A 19,381-nucleotide genomic window follows, 5' to 3' on the forward strand; every position below is an offset into this window, starting at 1 on the left:
TCAAATGTTCGAAATAAACAGTTTTCATTCATTCATTCATTCATTCAATATTTGGCTGATCTGTAAAACGTCTCCAACAGACCATTTTCTCTGCAGATGAAAAAAAAAAAACAAAACTCATGCAATAACATAAACCTTCAATAAATTATAAATTATCTTGATGCATTTTTGCCAATCCAACAGTTACCACAGTCAGCTGAGTGGAAAATCTGGTTCTCTGCCAGAAAGTGTTCAGAACGTGTGGACGCTGATCGAATGTCCTCTTTACTGCAGCACTGATGGTGAAGATTTAACCTCAAAGTGAATGATAGGAAATTAATATTACTCAGGTTTCATTTGTGTTAAAGGGGTGAAACTACAAAATCAAATGTTTCATGTTAAAGAATCTCAAAGTTGCACCGTTCTTTGAGTGTACAAACTCTGCTTCTATAAACCAAAATTGAGGCCTAAAACGGCTTGTTTTACACTTCTGTGACATACGTCACAGAAGTCCATCTCCAGATTCTTGCTTGCTCTGTGAGACTTGATCACACAGTCTGTGGGTGTGTGACCTCTCTCAAGGAAGGGCATGGTTAGCAGTTCGTAGTGAAACCAAATTTGTTTAAGGATGCAGACAAACTTTAAATGACGAGTTCAGGTTTTTACATCCTGGCCATGCTAACATTGTTGGCAGCTCAGCCTTTGAGTGCTTTATTCACTTTTGTCAATCACATCATATGAGACAGATCTGGTTTTCAAAAGAAAATATATGGGTATCAATGTGCCACCCAGCAGCAGTGTTTTGTTTTTTGTTTTATAAATACATCTAAAAAAAAGTCTTCATCTTATATTCACTGTCTAGACATTTACAGGTAAATATATCCGTAAAAGTGAGCGCCAACCAATGCCTGTGCTGCCCATGACTGAAGTGACTCGCCCTTGTAGCTTTTAAAGGAATCAGATAGGATGACCTAGTGAGTCTTGTGTTTATCAGTGTACACATTGTAAGTTTGTTGTTAGCTGTTTACTGTTGTAACAGAAAGGCAACCCACTCACAGCATTGTTTTTTTTTTTTTATGAGAAAACCAAGACGAAACACTCTGTAATCCAATGCCAGCACTCCTGCAAGAAGGGGAATGCTATATGGACATGGGATCTGTACAACTGAATGGTTATGATGCAAACTTTAAGCTCATTGTGACACATGCAGCAGAGTCATCAAACGACTCTCAAGCAGCCATGAAATATAGTGTGAGAGACTGTAGTGATGAGAGCATACGGTCAAAGTGCTTTTATTTGCATTATTTTCAAATAAAAGTATTTTCTTCATTTAATAAAAAAAGGTTTGGTCTTCAGAAAGTCTTCAGAAAAAGAGGGGCTGTCTTATAATCAGGGTTGTATTATTTTCAGAATGGTATGGTATATTTCAAGTAATATTATTAAATTAATATCAGGATTGTTTAATGTGTGTCATATCTGCCATGACCAAAAAGACCAGAGCAAACTCATAATATTGGCACAATGGTAAATGTGTATTTATATAGCGCTCTTCCATCTGCATCAGACACTCAAAGCGCTTTACAATAATGCCTCACATTCACCATGATGTGAGGGTGTTGCCATACAAGGTGCTCACTACACACCGGGCGCAGCTAGGGGATTAAGGACCTTGCCCAAGGGCCCTTAGTGATTTTCTGGTCAGGTGGGGATTTGAACCAAGGATCCTTTGGTCTCCAGCCCAATGCTTAACTACTAGACCATCACCTCCCAGTGTTGATATAAACCAGTTTCTACAAATAAAACAAAACAAAACAGAGTTAGCCATTTGTCTTCAGCCACATGTCTGCGATTTAAAATTATGAGAATTATTTTGATGGTATTTTGCACACACAGTGGATTTGTCAGTCCTGGTTCAGCTTGCCCAGCTTACACTCATTAATTAACTCCCTGAACTGTTTTCAAAAAAAGATTTCTGACAAATGAAGTAATCAGAGGAGAGCAGAGTATTTCCACTCATGCTAGGTAACAAAGTTTTAACATGAATAGAGTTGTAAAAAAAAAGAACTTACCCTTAAAATCCTTATTAAGACATGCAATCTGTACTAGCTTGTGAAAAATCTGTAAAATAGTATGTCTTTAGCAACTTACTGACCTTTTGTGTAAAGTTAGAGTATCTCCCACAGTTGTTCCTGAAGCTGAGACACCACCATGCCTTGGTGACGTACTTTCTTCTTTCCAAAGTGAAGAAGTGGTAGCATCAGTTGATGAGGGTGTTCGGCCCTTATCTTCTTGCTCTCTGTTTTGGATTTCTCCATCAGCCAGAAGAGGAGAGATCCTCTGCAGGGTCAAAGTTCTCTCATACGCAGAAGGACTGACGTGTTTTAGCAGAGGTGAGGAGAAAAAGGTGAAGGAGGAGATGGAAGCAGGTTGGGACTCAGAAGAAGTCTCACGTTCCTGTCAGTGCACAGATACAAAAGGTAAGTATAATTATTTCTGAATATATTTGAAAATCGCTATAATTACAGGCACGGAAAGCATACAGGCTGATGTGCAGGTGCCGTTTGTCTTCCACCAGGTATGTCCACCCGGGAGGAGATGAGATGGTGTGAAGTGTGGGCTGGCAGAAACATGTCTTTGCTGTCAGATGTTGTCCCTGTGAGTTCTGGCCACACCACGTCTCTGAGGTGGAAAAACGAGCTGTTTAAGTCTCTGCTGCACTGCACACGTTTCAGCGCAACTCAAACACAATATGTGCACGTGTCCTCTGCAGTCAGGAGTACCTTAAAGGAGGATGTGGTTTTCTGACCTCCATGACAGCCTTTCTGTGGAGTCTGACCAGTTCCTCTGGGGAGACTTTGTTCACTCTCTGAGCCTGATAGAGCTGAGATGAAAGCGGACACGGCGGGATTCCGTCTGAACAGCCTGTTGGATTTAAGATATCACATTTATTCTCTCCTGATAAACTTGTAATATTACGAGAATAAAGTCCTAATATTATGAGAATAAAGTGGTAATATTACAAAAATAAAGTCAAAATATTATGAGAATAAAGTGGTAATATTACGAGAGTAAAGTCAAAATATTACAAAAATAAAGGTGTAATTTTATGAGAAAAAAATCATAATATTACGAAAGTAAAGTCAAAATATTACAAGAATAAAGTTGTAATTTTTTTTAGAAAAAATTGTAACATGACGAGAGTAAAGACAAAATATTACAAGATTAAAGTTGTAATTTAATGAGAAAAAACTTGTAATATTATGAGAATAAAGTCCTAATATTATGAGAATAAAGTGGTAATATTACGAGAATAAAGTCAAAATATTATGAGAAGAAAGTGGTAATATTACAAGAGTAAAGTCAAAATATTACAAGAATAAAGTTGTAATTTTATAAGAAAAAAATTGTAATATTACGAGAGTAAAGTCAAAATATTACAAGAATAAAGTCGTAATTTTATGAGAAAAAAATTGTAATATTACAAGAATAAAGTCATATTACGAGAATAAAGTTAAAATATTATGAGAATAAAGTGGTAATATTATGAGAGTAAAGTCAAAATATTACAAGAATAAAGTTGTAATTTTATGAGAAAATAATAGTAATTTCAAGAGTAAAGTCAAAATATTACAAGAATAAAATTGTAATTTTATGAGAAAAAAAATCATAAATTATGAGAGTAAAGTCAAAATATTACAAGAATAAAGTTGTAATTTTATGAGAAAAAACTTGTAATATTATGAGAATAAAGTCCTAATATTATGAGAATAAAGTGGTAATATTACGAAAATAAAGTCAAAATATTATGAGAATAAAGTGGTAATATTATGAGAGTAAAGTCAAAATATCACAAAAATAAAGGTGTAATTTTATGAGAAAAAGATCATAATATTACAAAAGTAAAGTCAAAATATTACAAGAATAAAGTTGTAATTTTTTTAGAAAAAATTGTAACATTACAAGAGTAAAGACAAAATATTACAAGATTAAAGTTGTAATTTAATGAGAAAAAACTTGTAATATTATGAGAATAAAGTCCTAATATTATGAGAATAAAGTGGTAATATTACGAGAATAAAGACAAAATATTATGAGAAGAAAGTGGTAATATTACAAGAGTAAAGTCAAAATATTACAAGAATAAAGTTGTAATTTTATTAGAAAAAAATTGTAATATTACGAGAGTAAAGTCAAAATATTACAAGAATAAAGTCGTAATTTTATGAGAATAAAATTGTAATATTACAAGAATAAAGTCATATTACGAGAATAAAGTTAAAATATTATGAGAATAAAGTGGTAATATTACGAGAGTAAAGTCAAAATATTGCAAAAAATAAAGGTGTAATTTTATGAGAAAAAAAATAATAATATTACGAAAGTAAAGTCAAAATATTACAAGAATAAAGTTGTAATTTTTTTAGAAAAAATTGTAACATTACGAGAGTAAAGACAAAATATTACAAGATTAAAGTTGTAATTTAATGAGAAAAAACTTGTAATATTACGAGAATAATCAATCAATCAATCAATTTTTTTATATAGCGCCAAATCACAACAAACAGTTGCCCCAAGGCGCTTTATATTGTAAGGCAAGGCCATACAATAATTATGTAAAACCCCAATGGTCAAAACGACCCCCTGTGAGCAAGCACTTGGCTACAGTGGGAAGGAAAAACTCCCTTTTAACAGGAAGAAACCTCCAGCAGAACCAGGCTCAGGGAGGGGCACTCTTCTGCTGGGACTGGTTGGGGCTGAGGGAGAGAACCAGGAAAAAGACATGCTGTGGAGGGGAGCAGAGATCGATCACTAATGATTAAATGCAGAGTGGTGCATACAGAGCAAAAAGAGAAAGAAACAGTGCATCATGGGAACCCCCCAGCAGTCTACGTCTATAGCAGCATAACTAAGGGATGGTTCAGGGTCACCTGATCCAGCCCTAACTATAAGCTTTAGCAAAAAGGAAAGTTTTAAGCCTAATCTTAAAAGTAGAGAGGGTGTCTGTCTCCCTGATCTGAATTGGGAGCTGTTTCCACAGGAGAGGAGCCTGAAAGCTGAAGGCTCTGCCTCCCATTCTACTCTTACAAACCCTAGGAACTACAAGTAAGCCTGCAGTCTGAGAGCGAAGCGCTCTATTGGGGTGATATGGTACTACGAGGTCCCTAAGATAAGATGGGACCTGATTATTCAAAACCTTATAAGTAAGAAGAAGAATTTTAAATTCTATTCTAGAATTAACAGGAAGCCAATGAAGAGAGGCCAATATGGGTGAGATATGCTCTCTCCTTCTAGTCCCCGTCAGTACTCTAGCTGCAGCATTTTGAATTAACTGAAGGCTTTTTAGGGAACTTTTAGGACAACCTGATAATAATGAATTACAATAGTCCAGCCTAGAGGAAATAAATGCATGAATTAGTTTTTCAGCATCACTCTGAGACAAGACCTTTCTGATTTTAGAGATATTGCGTAAATGCAAAAAAGCAGTCCTACATATTTGTTTAATATGCACTTTGAATGACATATCCTGATCAAACATGACTCCAAGATTTCTCACAGTATTACTAGAGGTCAGGGTAATGCCATCCAGAGTAAGGATCTGGTTAGACACCATGTTTCTAAGATTTGTGGGGCCAAGTACAATAACTTCAGTTTTATCTGAGTTTAAAAGCAGGAAATTAGAGGTCATCCATGTCTTTATGTCTGTAAGACAATCCTGCAGTTTAGCTAATTGGTGTGTGTCCTCTGGCTTCATGGATAGATAAAGCTGGGTATCATCTGCGTAACAATGAAAATTTAAGCAATACCGTCTAATAATACTGCCTAAGGGAAGCATGTATAAAGTGAATAAAATTGGTCCTAGCACAGAACCTTGTGGAACTCCATAATTAACTTTAGTCTGTGAAGAAGATTCCCCATTTACATGAACAAATTGTAATCTATTAGACAAATATGATTCAAACCACCGCAGCGCAGTGCCTTTAATACCTATGGCATGCTCTAATCTCTGTAATAAAATTTTATGGTCAACAGTATCAAAAGCAGCACTGAGGTCTAACAGAACAAGCACAGAGATGAGTCCACTGTCCGAGGCCATAAGAAGATCATTTGTAACCTTCACTAATGCTGTTTCTGTACTATGATGAATTCTAAAACCTGACTGAAACTCTTCAAATAGACCATTCCTCTGCAGATGATCAGTTAGCTGTTTTACAACTACCCTTTCAAGAATTTCTGAGAGAAAAGGAAGGTTGGAGATTGGCCTATAATTAGCTAAGATAGCTGGGTCAAGTGATGGCTTTTTAAGTAATGGTTTAATTACTGCCACCTTAAAAGCCTGTGGTACATAGCCAACTAACAAAGATAGATTGATCATATTTAAGATCGAAGCATTAAATAATGGTAGGGCTTCCTTGAGCAGCCTGGTAGGAATGGGGTCTAATAAACATGTTGATGGTTTGGATGAAGTAACTAATGAAAATAACTCAGACAGAACAATCGGAGAGAAAGAGTCTAACCAAATACCGGCATCACTGAAAGCAGCCAAAGATAACGATATGTCTTTGGGATGGTTATGAGTAATTTTTTCTCTAATAGTTAAAATTTTGTTAGCAAAGAAAGTCATGAAGTCATTACTAGTTAAAGTTAATGGAATACTCAGCTCAATAGAGCTCTGACTCTTTGTCAGCCTGGCTACAGTGCTGAAAAGAAACCTGGGGTTGTTCTTATTTTCTTCAATTAGTGATGAGTAGAAAGATGTCCTAGCTTTACGGAGGGCTTTTTTATAGAGCAACAGACTCTTTTTCCAGGCTAAGTGAAGATCTTCTAAATTAGTGAGACGCCATTTCCTCTCCAACTTACGGGTTATCTGTTTTAAGCTACGAGTTTGTGAGTTATACCACGGAGTCAGACACTTCTGATTTAAAGCTCTCTTTTTCAGAGGAGCTACAGCATCCAAAGTTGTCTTCAATGAGGATGTAAAACTATTGACGAGATACTCTATCTCCCTTACAGAGTTTAGGTAGCTACTCTGCTCTGTGTTGGTATATGGCATTAGAGAACATAAAGAAGGAATCATATCCTTAAACCTAGTTACAGCGCTTTCTGAAAGACTTCTAGTGTAATGAAACTTATTCCCCACTGCTGGGTAGTCCATCAGAGTAAATGTTATTAAGAAATGATCAGACAGAAGGGAGTTTTCAGGGAATACTGTTAAGTCTTCTATTTCCATACCATAAGTCAGAACAAGATCTAAGATATGATTAAAGTGGTGGGTGGACTCATTTACTTTTTGAGCAAAGCCAATAGAGTCTAATAATAGATTAAATGCAGTGTTAAGGCTGTCATTCTCAGCATCTGTGTGGATGTTAAAATCGCCCACTATAATTATCTTATCTGAGCTAAGCACTAAGTCAGACAAAAGGTCTGAAAATTCACAGAGAAACTCACAGTAACGACCAGGTGGACGATAGATAATAACAAATAAAACTGGTTTTTGGGACTTCCAATTTGGATGGACAAGACTAAGAGACAAGCTTTCAAATGAATTAAAGCTCTGTCTGGGTTTTTGATTAATTAATAAGCTGGAATGGAAGATTGCTGCTAATCCTCCGCCCCGGCCTGTGCTACGAGCATTCTGACAGTTAGTTTGACTCGGGGGTGTTGACTCATTTAAACTAACATATTCATCCTGCTGTAACCAGGTTTCTGTTAGGCAGAATAAATCAATATGTTGATCAATTATTATATCATTTACCAACAGGCACTTAGAAGAGAGAGACCTAATGTTTAATAGACCACATTTAACTGTTTTAGTCTGTGGTGCAGTTGAAGGTGCTATATTATTTTTTCTTTTTGAATTTTTATGCTTAAATAGATTTTTGCTGGTTATTGGTGGTCTGGGAGCAGGCACCGTCTCTACGGGGATGGGGTAATGAGGGGATGGCAGGGGGAGAGAAGCTGCAGAGAGGTGTGTAAGACTACAACTCTGCTTCCTGGTCCCAACCCTGGATAGTCACGGTTTGGAGGATTTAAGAAAATTAGCCAGATTTCTAGAAATGAGAGCTGCTCCATCCAAAGTGGGATGGATGCCGTGTCTCCTAACAAGACCAGGTTTAAATAAAGAATAAAGTCCTAATATTATGAGAATAAAGTGGTAATATTACGAGAATAAAGTCAAAATATTACAAGAATAAAGTTGTAATTTTATTAGAAAAAAATTGTAATATTACGAGAGTAAAGTCAAAATATTACAAGAATAAAGTCATAATTTTATGAGAAAAAAATTGTAATATTACAAGAATAAAGTCATAATATTACGAGAATAAAGTTAAAATATTATGAGAATAAAGTGGTAATATTACGAGAGTAAAGTCAAAATATTACAAGAATAAAGTCATAATTTTATGAGAAAAAAATAGTAATTTCAAGAGTAAAGTCAAAATATTACAAGAATAAAGTTGTAATTTTATGAGAAAAACTCACAATATTATGAGAATAATGTCATAAAATTACAAGAATAAAGTTGTATTTATATGAGCAGTGATAACCCTGCAGACTGCCAGTTCTAGTCATCTCCTCATCCAAGAAAGAGGTCATTTCGGGAGCTACTAAGCGCCAGAACAACAAGCGAAGTCCGTGTGATTGTTGCATATTCTTTTCAAAGTTCTGATACTAATGATAATGTGATGCAGATGAGCCAAAAGATGAAGTATTTTCTTATTTGTAAAACCTACACTGAAGTACAACTCAAAGCGCTCCACAGATCTCAGTTTGAGATGCAGTTTTTCTCTCATAAAATTACATCTTTATTGTCATAATAGTTTATTCTTTGCTCTTGTAATTTACGAGTTTTTTTTTCATAAAATTACGACTTTATTCACATAATATTACAACTTTATTCTCGAAATCTAAAAAAACCTCAATGTGACCCCAAAACGCCTTCATACACAGTAAAATCACCAGTGTTAAATTAACACTGACAGTGAACATATGGATGGTCCCACTGTGACTAGAGTAGGACCATCCATATGTTTACTGTCAGTGTTAATTTAACACTGGTGATTTTACTGTGTAGTGTGATTACTCATGTCAGCATGAATGTATATCAGTTCAGTGTGGTAGAGAGGGAGGCCACGAGTTAAGGAACATCTAGTCAAATGTAGATGCAGATCCAGGATTTTTGGAGAGGTTGCATACGCGATGGCATGTGCAACCTCTGGTTACTTTTCTTTTTTTCTTCAGTCTTCCGCCCATGCTGCAAAATGTGGAAGACGGAGAAGTATGGCGTTTTTGAGCCTACTGTATCAATATGGTGGTGCAACATGGCGACTTCCACGAAGGTCCCCCATTCCGTGTAGGTATCAAGGACTCATTCTAAGCTTGTGAAAACAATTTGATTTATTGTTGGAGGTAATTATACACTAATGAAGAGATGGTTATGAATACTATAGTCCATTTCTGTTAAGAAACACCCCTAAATCCTACACACTGGACACATGAAGAATTGTTGGACCCTGGCAGAGATACAGCGAACAGTTTGTTGAGTTTAAGTAGTATAAAAAGAAATAACAGCACTTAAATAGTGTAGTTAGCGCATTAACATATTAGCATGCTAACGTTGGTTGGTTGAGGGTTCCTTAAAGAGACTTAGTACCTGCACATACCTTTATATGACAGTGGCAGTTGTGACTCTGTAGGATGTTGAACAGTTTGAGGCCTACTACAATTATCACCTTCATCCTGCACAAAATAGTCTATAGGTTATACGTCTTATTAGGAATAATTTGCCAACAGTCTATTGTACAGGAATGTACTTTACAGACCAAATCCTCTACTAACCTGGAGGACGTGCATGGCCATGTTGTCACTTTCTGTATGAGCTTCTCTCTGTGGAGCCCAGGCTCCAGACACATGGCTGGAGTCCAGAGATATTATCAACAACAGTAAGCCTGACTCAATAATGACTATAGCAATCCATTGACATATCTATGAATTGACCTGTTCTGAAGGGTTATTTCTGCGCAGAGCTTCACATCCTGAAGGTTTTCTAGAGCAGGTTTAGTCCAGTGGAGATACCTTGAGGCCAGACGAGGCTGCTTCTTCCTCAGCAGACACTGAAGGATGCAACGATGCTGCCAGGACAACCAGGGAACAGTAGTTTTGAGGCTCAGTAAAAGCTCCAAGGAGGCCTGATGGAGCACACAATCCATACAAATATCCAGATGCATCAGATGTTACATTGGTGTTTCAGCAATGAACATCTCATCAAGAACTAAAATGAAGGCAGAGATGTGTGGCAGTACATTTAACTGAATCGCAGCGGGCAGCTGTGGCGTTAAATTTACTATCAGTCTGGACATAATCTAATAACTGAAACTTGTATTAGCATGCTAGCATGCTAATAATAGTGTGTTCGTAAACAGCAGCAGGGATTGTGTAACACAAGCAGCAGTGGCCTTGGTGAACAACAAACCCGGGCTTTGGAAATTAAAGAAAGCGACAAACATACTCATTTGAAGCTACACATAACGTCAAAATCACACACATACTGAACAAGAGAGAGGCAGAGAAAAGGAATAAAGAAGCCAGATTAACACAAAATCCTTCCCACAGGGTTGTGTGATTATATTATTTGAGTTTAACATTACCAGTGGGAACCAACCAGAAAGTAATGAGTTACTCCTCTGATTTTGTGCATTTCTGTGTAGAAATGGGTTGTTTCTCTCTACAAACCACACCTGCTCCTAATCCATCTGTTGTGTGGGCCGCCAGAAGAGGAGGTACTGCTGGCCCACCACCAGAGGGCTCCCTGCCTGAAGTGCGGGCTTCAGGCACGAGAGGGCGCTGCCGCCTCCAGGAACTGCCGAGGTGACAGCTGTCACCCATCAACCATGACAGCTGTCACTGATCATCTACATCACATCTGGAATAAAAGCAGGAAGACACCTCCACCACATCGCTGAGATATCATCTTCAGTGAGAGGTAATATCCTCAGCCTTTGTGGTAATCTACTAATCTATCTATTGTGAGTGTTTGCAGGAGTACCGGTCCTTAGTTTGTGGAGGCTGAGTGAGTGCAGGACGGCACTCTTTTCCTCTGAGGGATCACTGCTTACACATATTGAGTGAGAGGTGGAGGTGGAATTCCAACCATAATTGTTACTGGGTGTACACACACCCACACTTGACTGTTTTTGTTTCCGCCAGCAGTACCAGATCCGACACGCCGAGACGGTGGCCACCTGGGGACTTCGGGACTTGGCGGCTCCAGTATTCCTCGGGTTCGGTGGCGATGGAAATCGTGTGGTTCCGGTTCGTCTCCAGACGGGCGGCTCCTATCGTCGAGCCTGCCCACACGACACCTTTATTGATTGACTTGTATACATTCTGTAATCTGCTGTGTGTGGTTGTGGCATTCACAACAGTAAAGTGTTCTAATTTAACTCCTTCTATTGTCCGTTCATTTACGCCCCCTGTTGTGGGTCCGTGTCACTACACTTTCCCAACAGGATATCTCGGCCAGCGTCATGGACTCCGAGGGGTGTCACCCGGCTGTTGAACGACCAATGGGAGAGCAGGGAGCACAGGCGTCTGCAGGAGGCGTGATTGGTGAGCTACAGCACATTCTCACCGCCTTTACGGCTCGGTTGGATCAAATGACCGAGCAAAACATCCTCCTGAACCGCAGGGTGGAGGCTCTCTCCGTGCACGTGGCGGCGAGCGCTCAGGGCGCTGCTGCAGCCCCTCCTCCTGCCGACCCTGTGCAGGATATGAATGTTCCAGTGGTGGTTCAACAACCCCTCCCACCATCCCCTGAAGCATACATAAGCCCTCCTGAGCCGTACGGAGGTTGTGTGGAGACGTGCGCGGACTTTCTTATGCAGTGTTCGCTCGTCTTCGCACAACGTCCCGTCATGTACGCGTCAGACGCTAGCAAAATAGCTTATGTGATTACTCTGCTTCGGGGAGAGGCACACGCTTGGGCTACGGCGCTTTGGGAGCAAAATTCACGGCTCCTTCACACGTACACTGGGTTTGTGAGGGAGTTCAGAACAGCGTTTGATCACCCTAACAGGGGAGAGACCGCTTCAACTGTGCTGCTGTCAATGAGACAGGGACGCTGGAGCGCAGCCGCTTATGCAGTCGACTTCCGCATCGCGGCTGCGAGGTCCGGCTGGAATAACACTGCGCTCCGCGCCGCCTTCGTAAACGGACTGTCATCGGTCCTGAAGGAGCACCTGGTGGCCAAGGATGAACCGCGGGAATTAGATGGGCTTATCGATCTTGTTATACGGTTAGACAATCGGTTGGAGGAAAGCCGTCGGGAACGAGACGAAGGGCGTGGCCGGGCGCACGCCATCCCTCTTCCTTCCGGGTCCGAAAAAGGTCCGCCCTTCCCACGCTCCCTGGCCTCTACGTCCCGTGGGGCGACAGCTCCCCCTGCTGACGAAGCTATGGACACGAGCAGGGCCACATTCAGACCACCGAATAGACAGAGGAGGCTTCCCCGCGGGGCGTGTTTTGTTTGTGGCTCAATGGAGCACCAATTGAGCAATTGCCCCGAACGGTTAAACACCAACGCCCGCCCCTAGAAACTGGGCTTAGGGTGGGCCAAGAAATTCACGTGGGACACACTCACATTGCCACACGGCTCCCAGTTACAATCCTTAGCGGGGATTTAACCCTTCAGGCCCCAGCAGTGGTAGACACAGGGTCAGAAGGGAATCTGCTAGACAGCAGATGGGCCAGGGAGGTAGGGCTCCCTCTGGTGGCGCTTCCTGCACCATTGCAGGTGCGAGCACTAGATGGCACCCTACTCCCTTTAATCACACACAGGACACTACCAGTAACTCTGGTAGTGTCAGGGTATCATAGGGAGGAGATTGAGTTTTTTGTGACTCCTTCTACCTCCCGTGTGATTCTGGGGTTCCCCTGGGTGCTAAAACACAATCCCCGGATTGATTGGCCGTCCGGGGTGGTGGTACAGTGGAGCGAGACCTGCCATCGGGTGTGTTTGGGATCCTCGGTTCCTCCCGGTTCCCAGACTAAGGAGCAGGTCAAAGTTCCCCCCAATCTATCGGCGGTGCCGGTGGAGTACCACGATCTTGCGGACGTTTTTAGCAAGGATCGGGCACTCACCCTTCCCCCGCACCGTCCGTACGATTGTGCCATCGATTTGTTGCCAGGCGTGGAGTTCCCGTCCAGCAGGCTGTACAACCTCTCCCGACCTGAGCGCGAATCGATGGAGACCCACATCCGGGACTCCTTAGCTGCCGGGCTGATCCGTAACTCCACCTCTCCGATGGGAGCAGGTTTCTTTTTTGTGGGCAAAAAAGATGGCGGTCTTCATCCATGCATTGATTACCGGGGGCTGAACGAGATCACGGTTCGCAACCGATACCCGTTGCCTTTGTTGGATTCGGTGTTCACCCCCCTGCATGGAGCCAAAATCTTCACAAAGTTGGATCTTAGGAACGCATACCACCTAGTTCGGATCCGGAAGGGAGACGAATGGAAGACGGCATTCAACACCCCGTTAGGTCATTTTGAGTACCTGGTCATGCCGTTCGGCCTCACTAACGCCCCCGCGACGTTCCAAGCTTTGGTTAATGACGTCTTGCGGGACTTCCTGCACCGATTCGTCTTCGTATATCTGGACGATATACTCATCTTTTCTCCGGATCCTGAGACCCATGTACAGCATGTACGTCAGGTCCTGCAGTGGTTGTTGGAGAACCGGCTGTTTGTGAAGGGCGAGAAGTGTGAGTTTCACCGCACCTCTTTGTCCTTCCTGGGGTTTATCATCTCCTCCAACTCCGTCGCCCCGGATCCGGACAAGGTCGCAGCGGTGAGAGATTGGCCCCAACCTACGAGCCGTAGGAAGCTGCAACAGTTCCTCGGCTTCGCAAATTTTTACAGGAGGTTCATTAAGGGGTATAGTCAGGTAGTTAGCCCCCTGACAGCCCTGACCTCACCAAAAGTTCCCTTCACCTGGTCGGATCGGTGCGATGCCGCGTTCAGGGAGTTGAAACAGCGCTTCTCGACTGCACCTGTCTTGGTGCAGCCCGATCCTAGTCGCCAGTTTGTGGTTGAAGTGGACGCCTCTGACTCAGGGATAGGAGCCGTGCTATCCCAGAGTGGAGAGACCGATAAGGTTCTTCACCCGTGTGCCTATTTTTCCCGCAGGTTGACCCCAGCAGAGTGGAACTATGACGTGGGCAATCGAGAGCTCCTTGCGGTGAAAGAGGCTCTTGAGGAGTGGAGACACCTGCTGGAGGGAGCGTCAGTGCCTTTCACGGTTTTTACTGACCACCGGAACCTGGAGTATATCAGGACCACCAAGCGACTGAACCCCAGGCAAGCCCGCTGGTCACTGTTTTTCGGCCGTTTTGACTTCCGGATCACCTACCACCCGGGACCAAAAACCAGAGATCGGATGCCCTGTCCCGGGTGCACGAACAGGAAGTCAAGACCGAGCTGTCGGATCCACCGGAACCCATCTTACCGGAGTCCACTATCGTGGCTACCCTAACCTGGGACGTGCAGAAGACCGTCCGGGAGGCCCTGGCACAGAGCCCGGATCCCGGAACTGGACTGAAAAACATACTATACATCCCACCAGAAGCCAGGGCTGCCGTCCTGGACTTCTGTCACGGGTCCAAGCTCTCCTGCCACCCAGGGGTGCGTAGGACCGTGGCAGTGGTCCGGCAGCGCTTCTGGTGGGCGTCCCTGGAGACTGACATCCGGGCTTACATCCAGGCCTGCACCACCTGGGCCAGGGGCAAGGCGGACCACCAGAAGGCACAGGGACTCCTACAGCCACTTCCTGTGCCTCATCGCCCCTGGTCCCAAATCGGTCTGGATTTTGTCACGGGCCTCCCGCCGTCCCGGGGACACACCACCATTCTCACGATAGTGGACCGATTCTCCAAGGCGGCCCACTTCGTGGCCCTCCCGAAGCTCCCGTCGGCCCAGGAGACGGCGGATCTCCTGGTCCACCATGTCGTCCGGCTGCATGGGATACCTACAGACATCGTTTCAGATCATGGTCCCCAGTTCTCCTCACAGGTGTGGAGAAGTTTCTGCCGGGAACTGGGGGCCACCGTGAGCCTCTCGTCTGGGTATCACCCTCGGACTAACGGACAGGCCGAACGGGCCAATCAAGAGTTGGAGCAAGCCCTTCGGTGTACTACCTCCGCACACCCGACGGCTTGGAGTGAACATCTGGCCTGGATCGAGTACGCTCATAACAGCCAAGTGTCCTCTGCCACCGGCCTCTCCCCGTTTGAGGTGTGTCTGGGGTACCAACCCCCTTTGTTTCCTTTGGTGGAGGGAGAGGTCGGTGTGCCCTCGGTCCAGGCTCACCTGCGGAGATGCCGTCGGGTGTGGCGCACCGCCCGTTCGGCCTTGTTGAGGGCCCGGACGAGGGCAAAAGCCCATGCAGACCGTCGACGGTCCCAGCCCCCGCATACCAGCCCGGGCAGGAGGTATGGCTATCCACCAAGGACATTCCACTCCAGGTCGAGTCGCCTAAGTTAAAAGACCGCTACATCGGACCATTCACCATCCTTAAGGTCCTCAGTCCTACCGCAGTGAGGCTCCGACTCCCAGCCTCACTGCGGATCCATCCGGTCTTCCATGTCTCCAGGATTAAATCACATCACACCTCACCCCTCTGTGCACCCGGTCCGGCGCCGCCTCCTGCCCGTATTATCGACGGGGAGCCGGCTTGGACAGTACGCCGGCTCTTGGACGTCCGTCGAATGGGCCGGGGCTTTCAGTATTTGGTGGACTGGGAGGGGTATGGACCCGAAGAACGCTCCTGGGTGAAGAGGAGCTTCATCCTGGACCCGGCCCTCCTGGCCGATTTCTACCGTCGCCACCCGAACAAGCCTGGTCGGGTGCCAGGAGGCGCCCGTTGAGGGGGGGGTCCTGTTGTGTGGGCCGCCAGAAGAGGAGGTACTGCTGGCCCACCACCAGAGGGCTCCCTGCCTGAAGTGCGGGCTTCAGGCACGAGAGGGCGCTGCCGCCTCCAGGAACTGCCGAGGTGACAGCTGTCACCCATCAACCATGACAGCTGTCACTGATCATCTACATCACATCTGGAATAAAAGCAGGAAGACACCTCCACCACATCGCCGAGATATCATCTTCAGTGAGAGGTAATATCCTCAGCCTTTGTGGTAATCTACTAATCTATCTATTGTGAGTGTTTGCAGGAGTACCGGTCCTTAGTTTGTGGAGGCTGAGTGAGTGCAGGACGGCACTCTTTTCCTCTGAGGGATCACTGCTTACACATATTGAGTGAGAGGTGGAGGTGGAATTCCCACCATAATTGTTACTGGGTGTACACACACCCACACTTGACTGTTTTTGTTTTCCGCCAGCAGTACCAGATCCGACACGCCGAGACAGTGGCCACCTGCGGACTTCGGGACTTGGCGGCTCTAGTATCCCTCGGGTTCGGTGGCGGTGGAAATCGTGTGGTTCCGGTTCATCTCCAGACGGGCGGCTCCTATCGTCGAGTCTGCCCACACGACACCTTTATTGATTGACTTGTATACATTCTGTAATCTGCTGTGTTTGGTTGTGGCATTCACAACAGTAAAGTGTTCTAATTTAACTCCTTCTATTGTCCGTTCATTTACGCCCCCTGTTGTGGGTCCGTGTCACTACACTTTCCCAACACCATCAACGGAACAACATCCACTAACTATCCAGCAGGTGGCAGACATGTCTAATTAAGTAGACTTTTAGTTTGATCTGTTGCATCCTTTCAAAATTTGCTGAATACCAGAAAGGGTCCACATTAAATATTGGTTTGCAACAACTTTACGCAAATTCTAAGGATGGTATAGTTTCTTCTAAACATCAAAAAAGAACAATTGCCCTGTTTGTTGGTGGAATGTCAATGGGGGTTGCACACGTACACGACCTCAATGTGTCCACGTCGTGGAGTCGACTCAATGCCACAGCACATCAGTGCAAACGACTGACCATGTGTAACTACTGTACTGTACACTTCAACAACACAGGCCTACCCACCTCCACCACATTCAAAATGACTAAAGGGAGGGTAACCAAAACATTCCAGAAAATAGACTCATTTTGTTGATCGAGAACGGCACTTTTAAGTTTGCAAATATGACAATTGATTCTGTAGCAATAACATTTTTTTCCCATGAAGATTTAGATTTACAATGCATTGCATGTCCCAACGCTGCATTAGCTGTTCTGTACATAGTTTACTTCACTACTTTAATAATGAATGGTACAGTTAAGTGTACTTCCATTAATTATAACTCAAGTGGCCCATTACTGTAACCTGCTGATCATTATGTTTCCTTCAGCAAGGACACTAATGTGGTCACCGGCACAGTTAACTGGCCCTAGACACTCAATATGACAGTGAGCTTGCACATGTTCATTTTAATGGGTAATTACACTCAGTGACTCTCCTCATACAGCTCATATATTGTTTGGAGTGTCCTGGTGTCCTATACCTTGATGTGTCCATGATCGAGCATCCAGTAGCCTTTATTTGCTGGGAAAAACTGGAAGGGATTGTGAAAGCATTGCAGAAGGACTGGAGGAGGTCGACTTTGCACTGCAAAAAATTTGCCACGTCCAGGACAAAGTACATGAGCTGTGATGTAGAGAAGTTAAGAAGCATAGAGAACCAAGAGAGCTATGAAAGTGACACACTGCAACCAAGGCACTGTAGCCAAGGACCACCCATGTCTTAAAATGCACTTCTGTCCACCAGAAATGCACATCTGGATAGACAATCATGTAATCCTAAACTCTCACCTGTGATCCTGATCTTTGATCCTGATCAAACAACTTTGATCCTGACCGTTAAACTTACATCATGGATGCTGGAGTATTACAATAAGGATCAAAAGAATCAAGATGAAAGGACATACCCTGACCTTTGATCCTGTCCCGATTACAGGATCAAAGGTCAGGGTCTGATCATGGATCAAAGATCAATTATCAAAGGCAGCATCAGCCACCAAAATATAAGAGTGTTTATCACGTGTGACAATAATAAGGAGGTTCTACAGAGAACTGATGCTGTGTTTAGGTGGATACAACTGCCTGGACTAATACGGTGTCAACATGAGGCACCAGCACAAGCTTTAGCAGTGCCTGCAGGTTGGGAGGAGGATAGTGTTGGACCGTGCAGTCTTCAGAAATCCACGTGCAGCCATGTTGCTTATCCAGCTCAGTCACCATACCCTGTATGAAAGAGCTCCATTTTTCCATTCCTTCATCTTCCAGTCTAATCAAATGTAAGAACGTTAAATGTACAACTGGGGGAGAAAATAAATAGTAAATGTTCAGTCACTCAGAAATCCCCAGTTACCCAGGTTCTTTAAAATAAGCCTTCTAGTAGCTCTGATTCATTTCCTTCCGCATGTGAGAGATGTTTCACCTCATTGGCATCTGGCAACAGCAAAAACAAGCCATTAATAGATGTGATTACATTGCAGCACACAATTATATTGATGACTGATGAGTCTGTACCAGGGTACTTTGGCAGGAGTCCCATGATGCCCCACCACTGAACCAGTTGCCCCAGCCAGAGGTGTTGCTTTAGACCTCTACGTTCATGATCCCAGAAACAGTGTTTTATCTCTGAAAACTCTTTTGTGCCATCGCACACCGCACACGGAACCCCAACTCCTACATGAAAAAGACCCAGAAGCTTAGGAAGCTGTTTTCGACCAAAGACTTTATGTCTTGTTCCAGTATGTACCATGCCAAATGTGGTCTGTACTGAGTTCTGCCCGTGCTCACTGGGCTAGAGTGAGCAAGTTCCTCAGTTTTTGGAGCAACATGTGGATGCTGGTGAAAGAGTTCTGGTCCAGAAACATCCACAGGCCCTTCCAGTGGCTGAAGCCTGCAGGAATCAGAACATGTTGGGTAGAAACCTTCAGAAACAGGAGACAAACATTTGAGGTGCCACCTCCTGGGTAGATGTACTTACACAAGGTTAGTAACTCCTTTTTAGTACATTCTGATTTCCTCTGTACCCAGCAGCTAAAGGTATCAATCAATCAATCAACTTTTTTCTTGTATAGCGCCAAATCACAACAAACAGTTGCCCCAAGGCGCTCCACATTGCAAGGCAAGGCCATACAATAATTATGAAACACAGTCTACGTCTAAAGCAACATAACCAAGGGATGGTCCAGGGTCACCCGATCCAGCCCTAACTATAAGCCTTAGCGAAAAGGAAAGTTTTAAGCCTAATCTTAAAAGTAGAGAGGGTATCTGTCTCCCTGATCTGAATTGGGAGCTGGTTCCACAGGAGAGGAGCCTGAAAGCTGAAGGCTCTGCCTCCCATTCTACTCTTACAAACCCTAGGAGATATTGCGTAAATGCAAAAAGGCAGTCC

The 19,381-nt window shown here is 43.6% G+C and overlaps 1 protein-coding gene across 1 annotated transcript; it reads right to left on the reverse strand.

Moving 5' to 3' along the window:
* Positions 1-152: 152 nt before the first annotated feature.
* On the reverse strand, positions 153-19,023 carry LOC117531947. Its single transcript, XM_034195135.1, has 13 exons — positions 18,971-19,023; positions 18,740-18,883; positions 18,508-18,666; positions 18,347-18,426; positions 18,073-18,262; positions 17,481-17,623; positions 9,976-10,166; positions 9,817-9,892; positions 9,642-9,717; positions 2,760-2,901; positions 2,520-2,658; positions 2,132-2,433; positions 153-294 (listed from the first exon to the last, which is right to left on the reverse strand). The coding sequence occupies exons 6-13, from the start codon at positions 17,502-17,504 to the stop codon at positions 153-155; spliced, it is 1,092 nt and encodes a 363-aa protein (XP_034051026.1). The 5' UTR covers positions 17,505-17,623; positions 18,073-18,262; positions 18,347-18,426; positions 18,508-18,666; positions 18,740-18,883; positions 18,971-19,023.
* Positions 19,024-19,381: the final 358 nt, after the last annotated feature.

The sequence above is a fragment of the Thalassophryne amazonica genome, chromosome 19, assembly GCF_902500255.1.
Source record: "Thalassophryne amazonica chromosome 19, fThaAma1.1, whole genome shotgun sequence".
Taxonomy (NCBI): Eukaryota; Metazoa; Chordata; class Actinopteri; order Batrachoidiformes; family Batrachoididae; genus Thalassophryne; species Thalassophryne amazonica.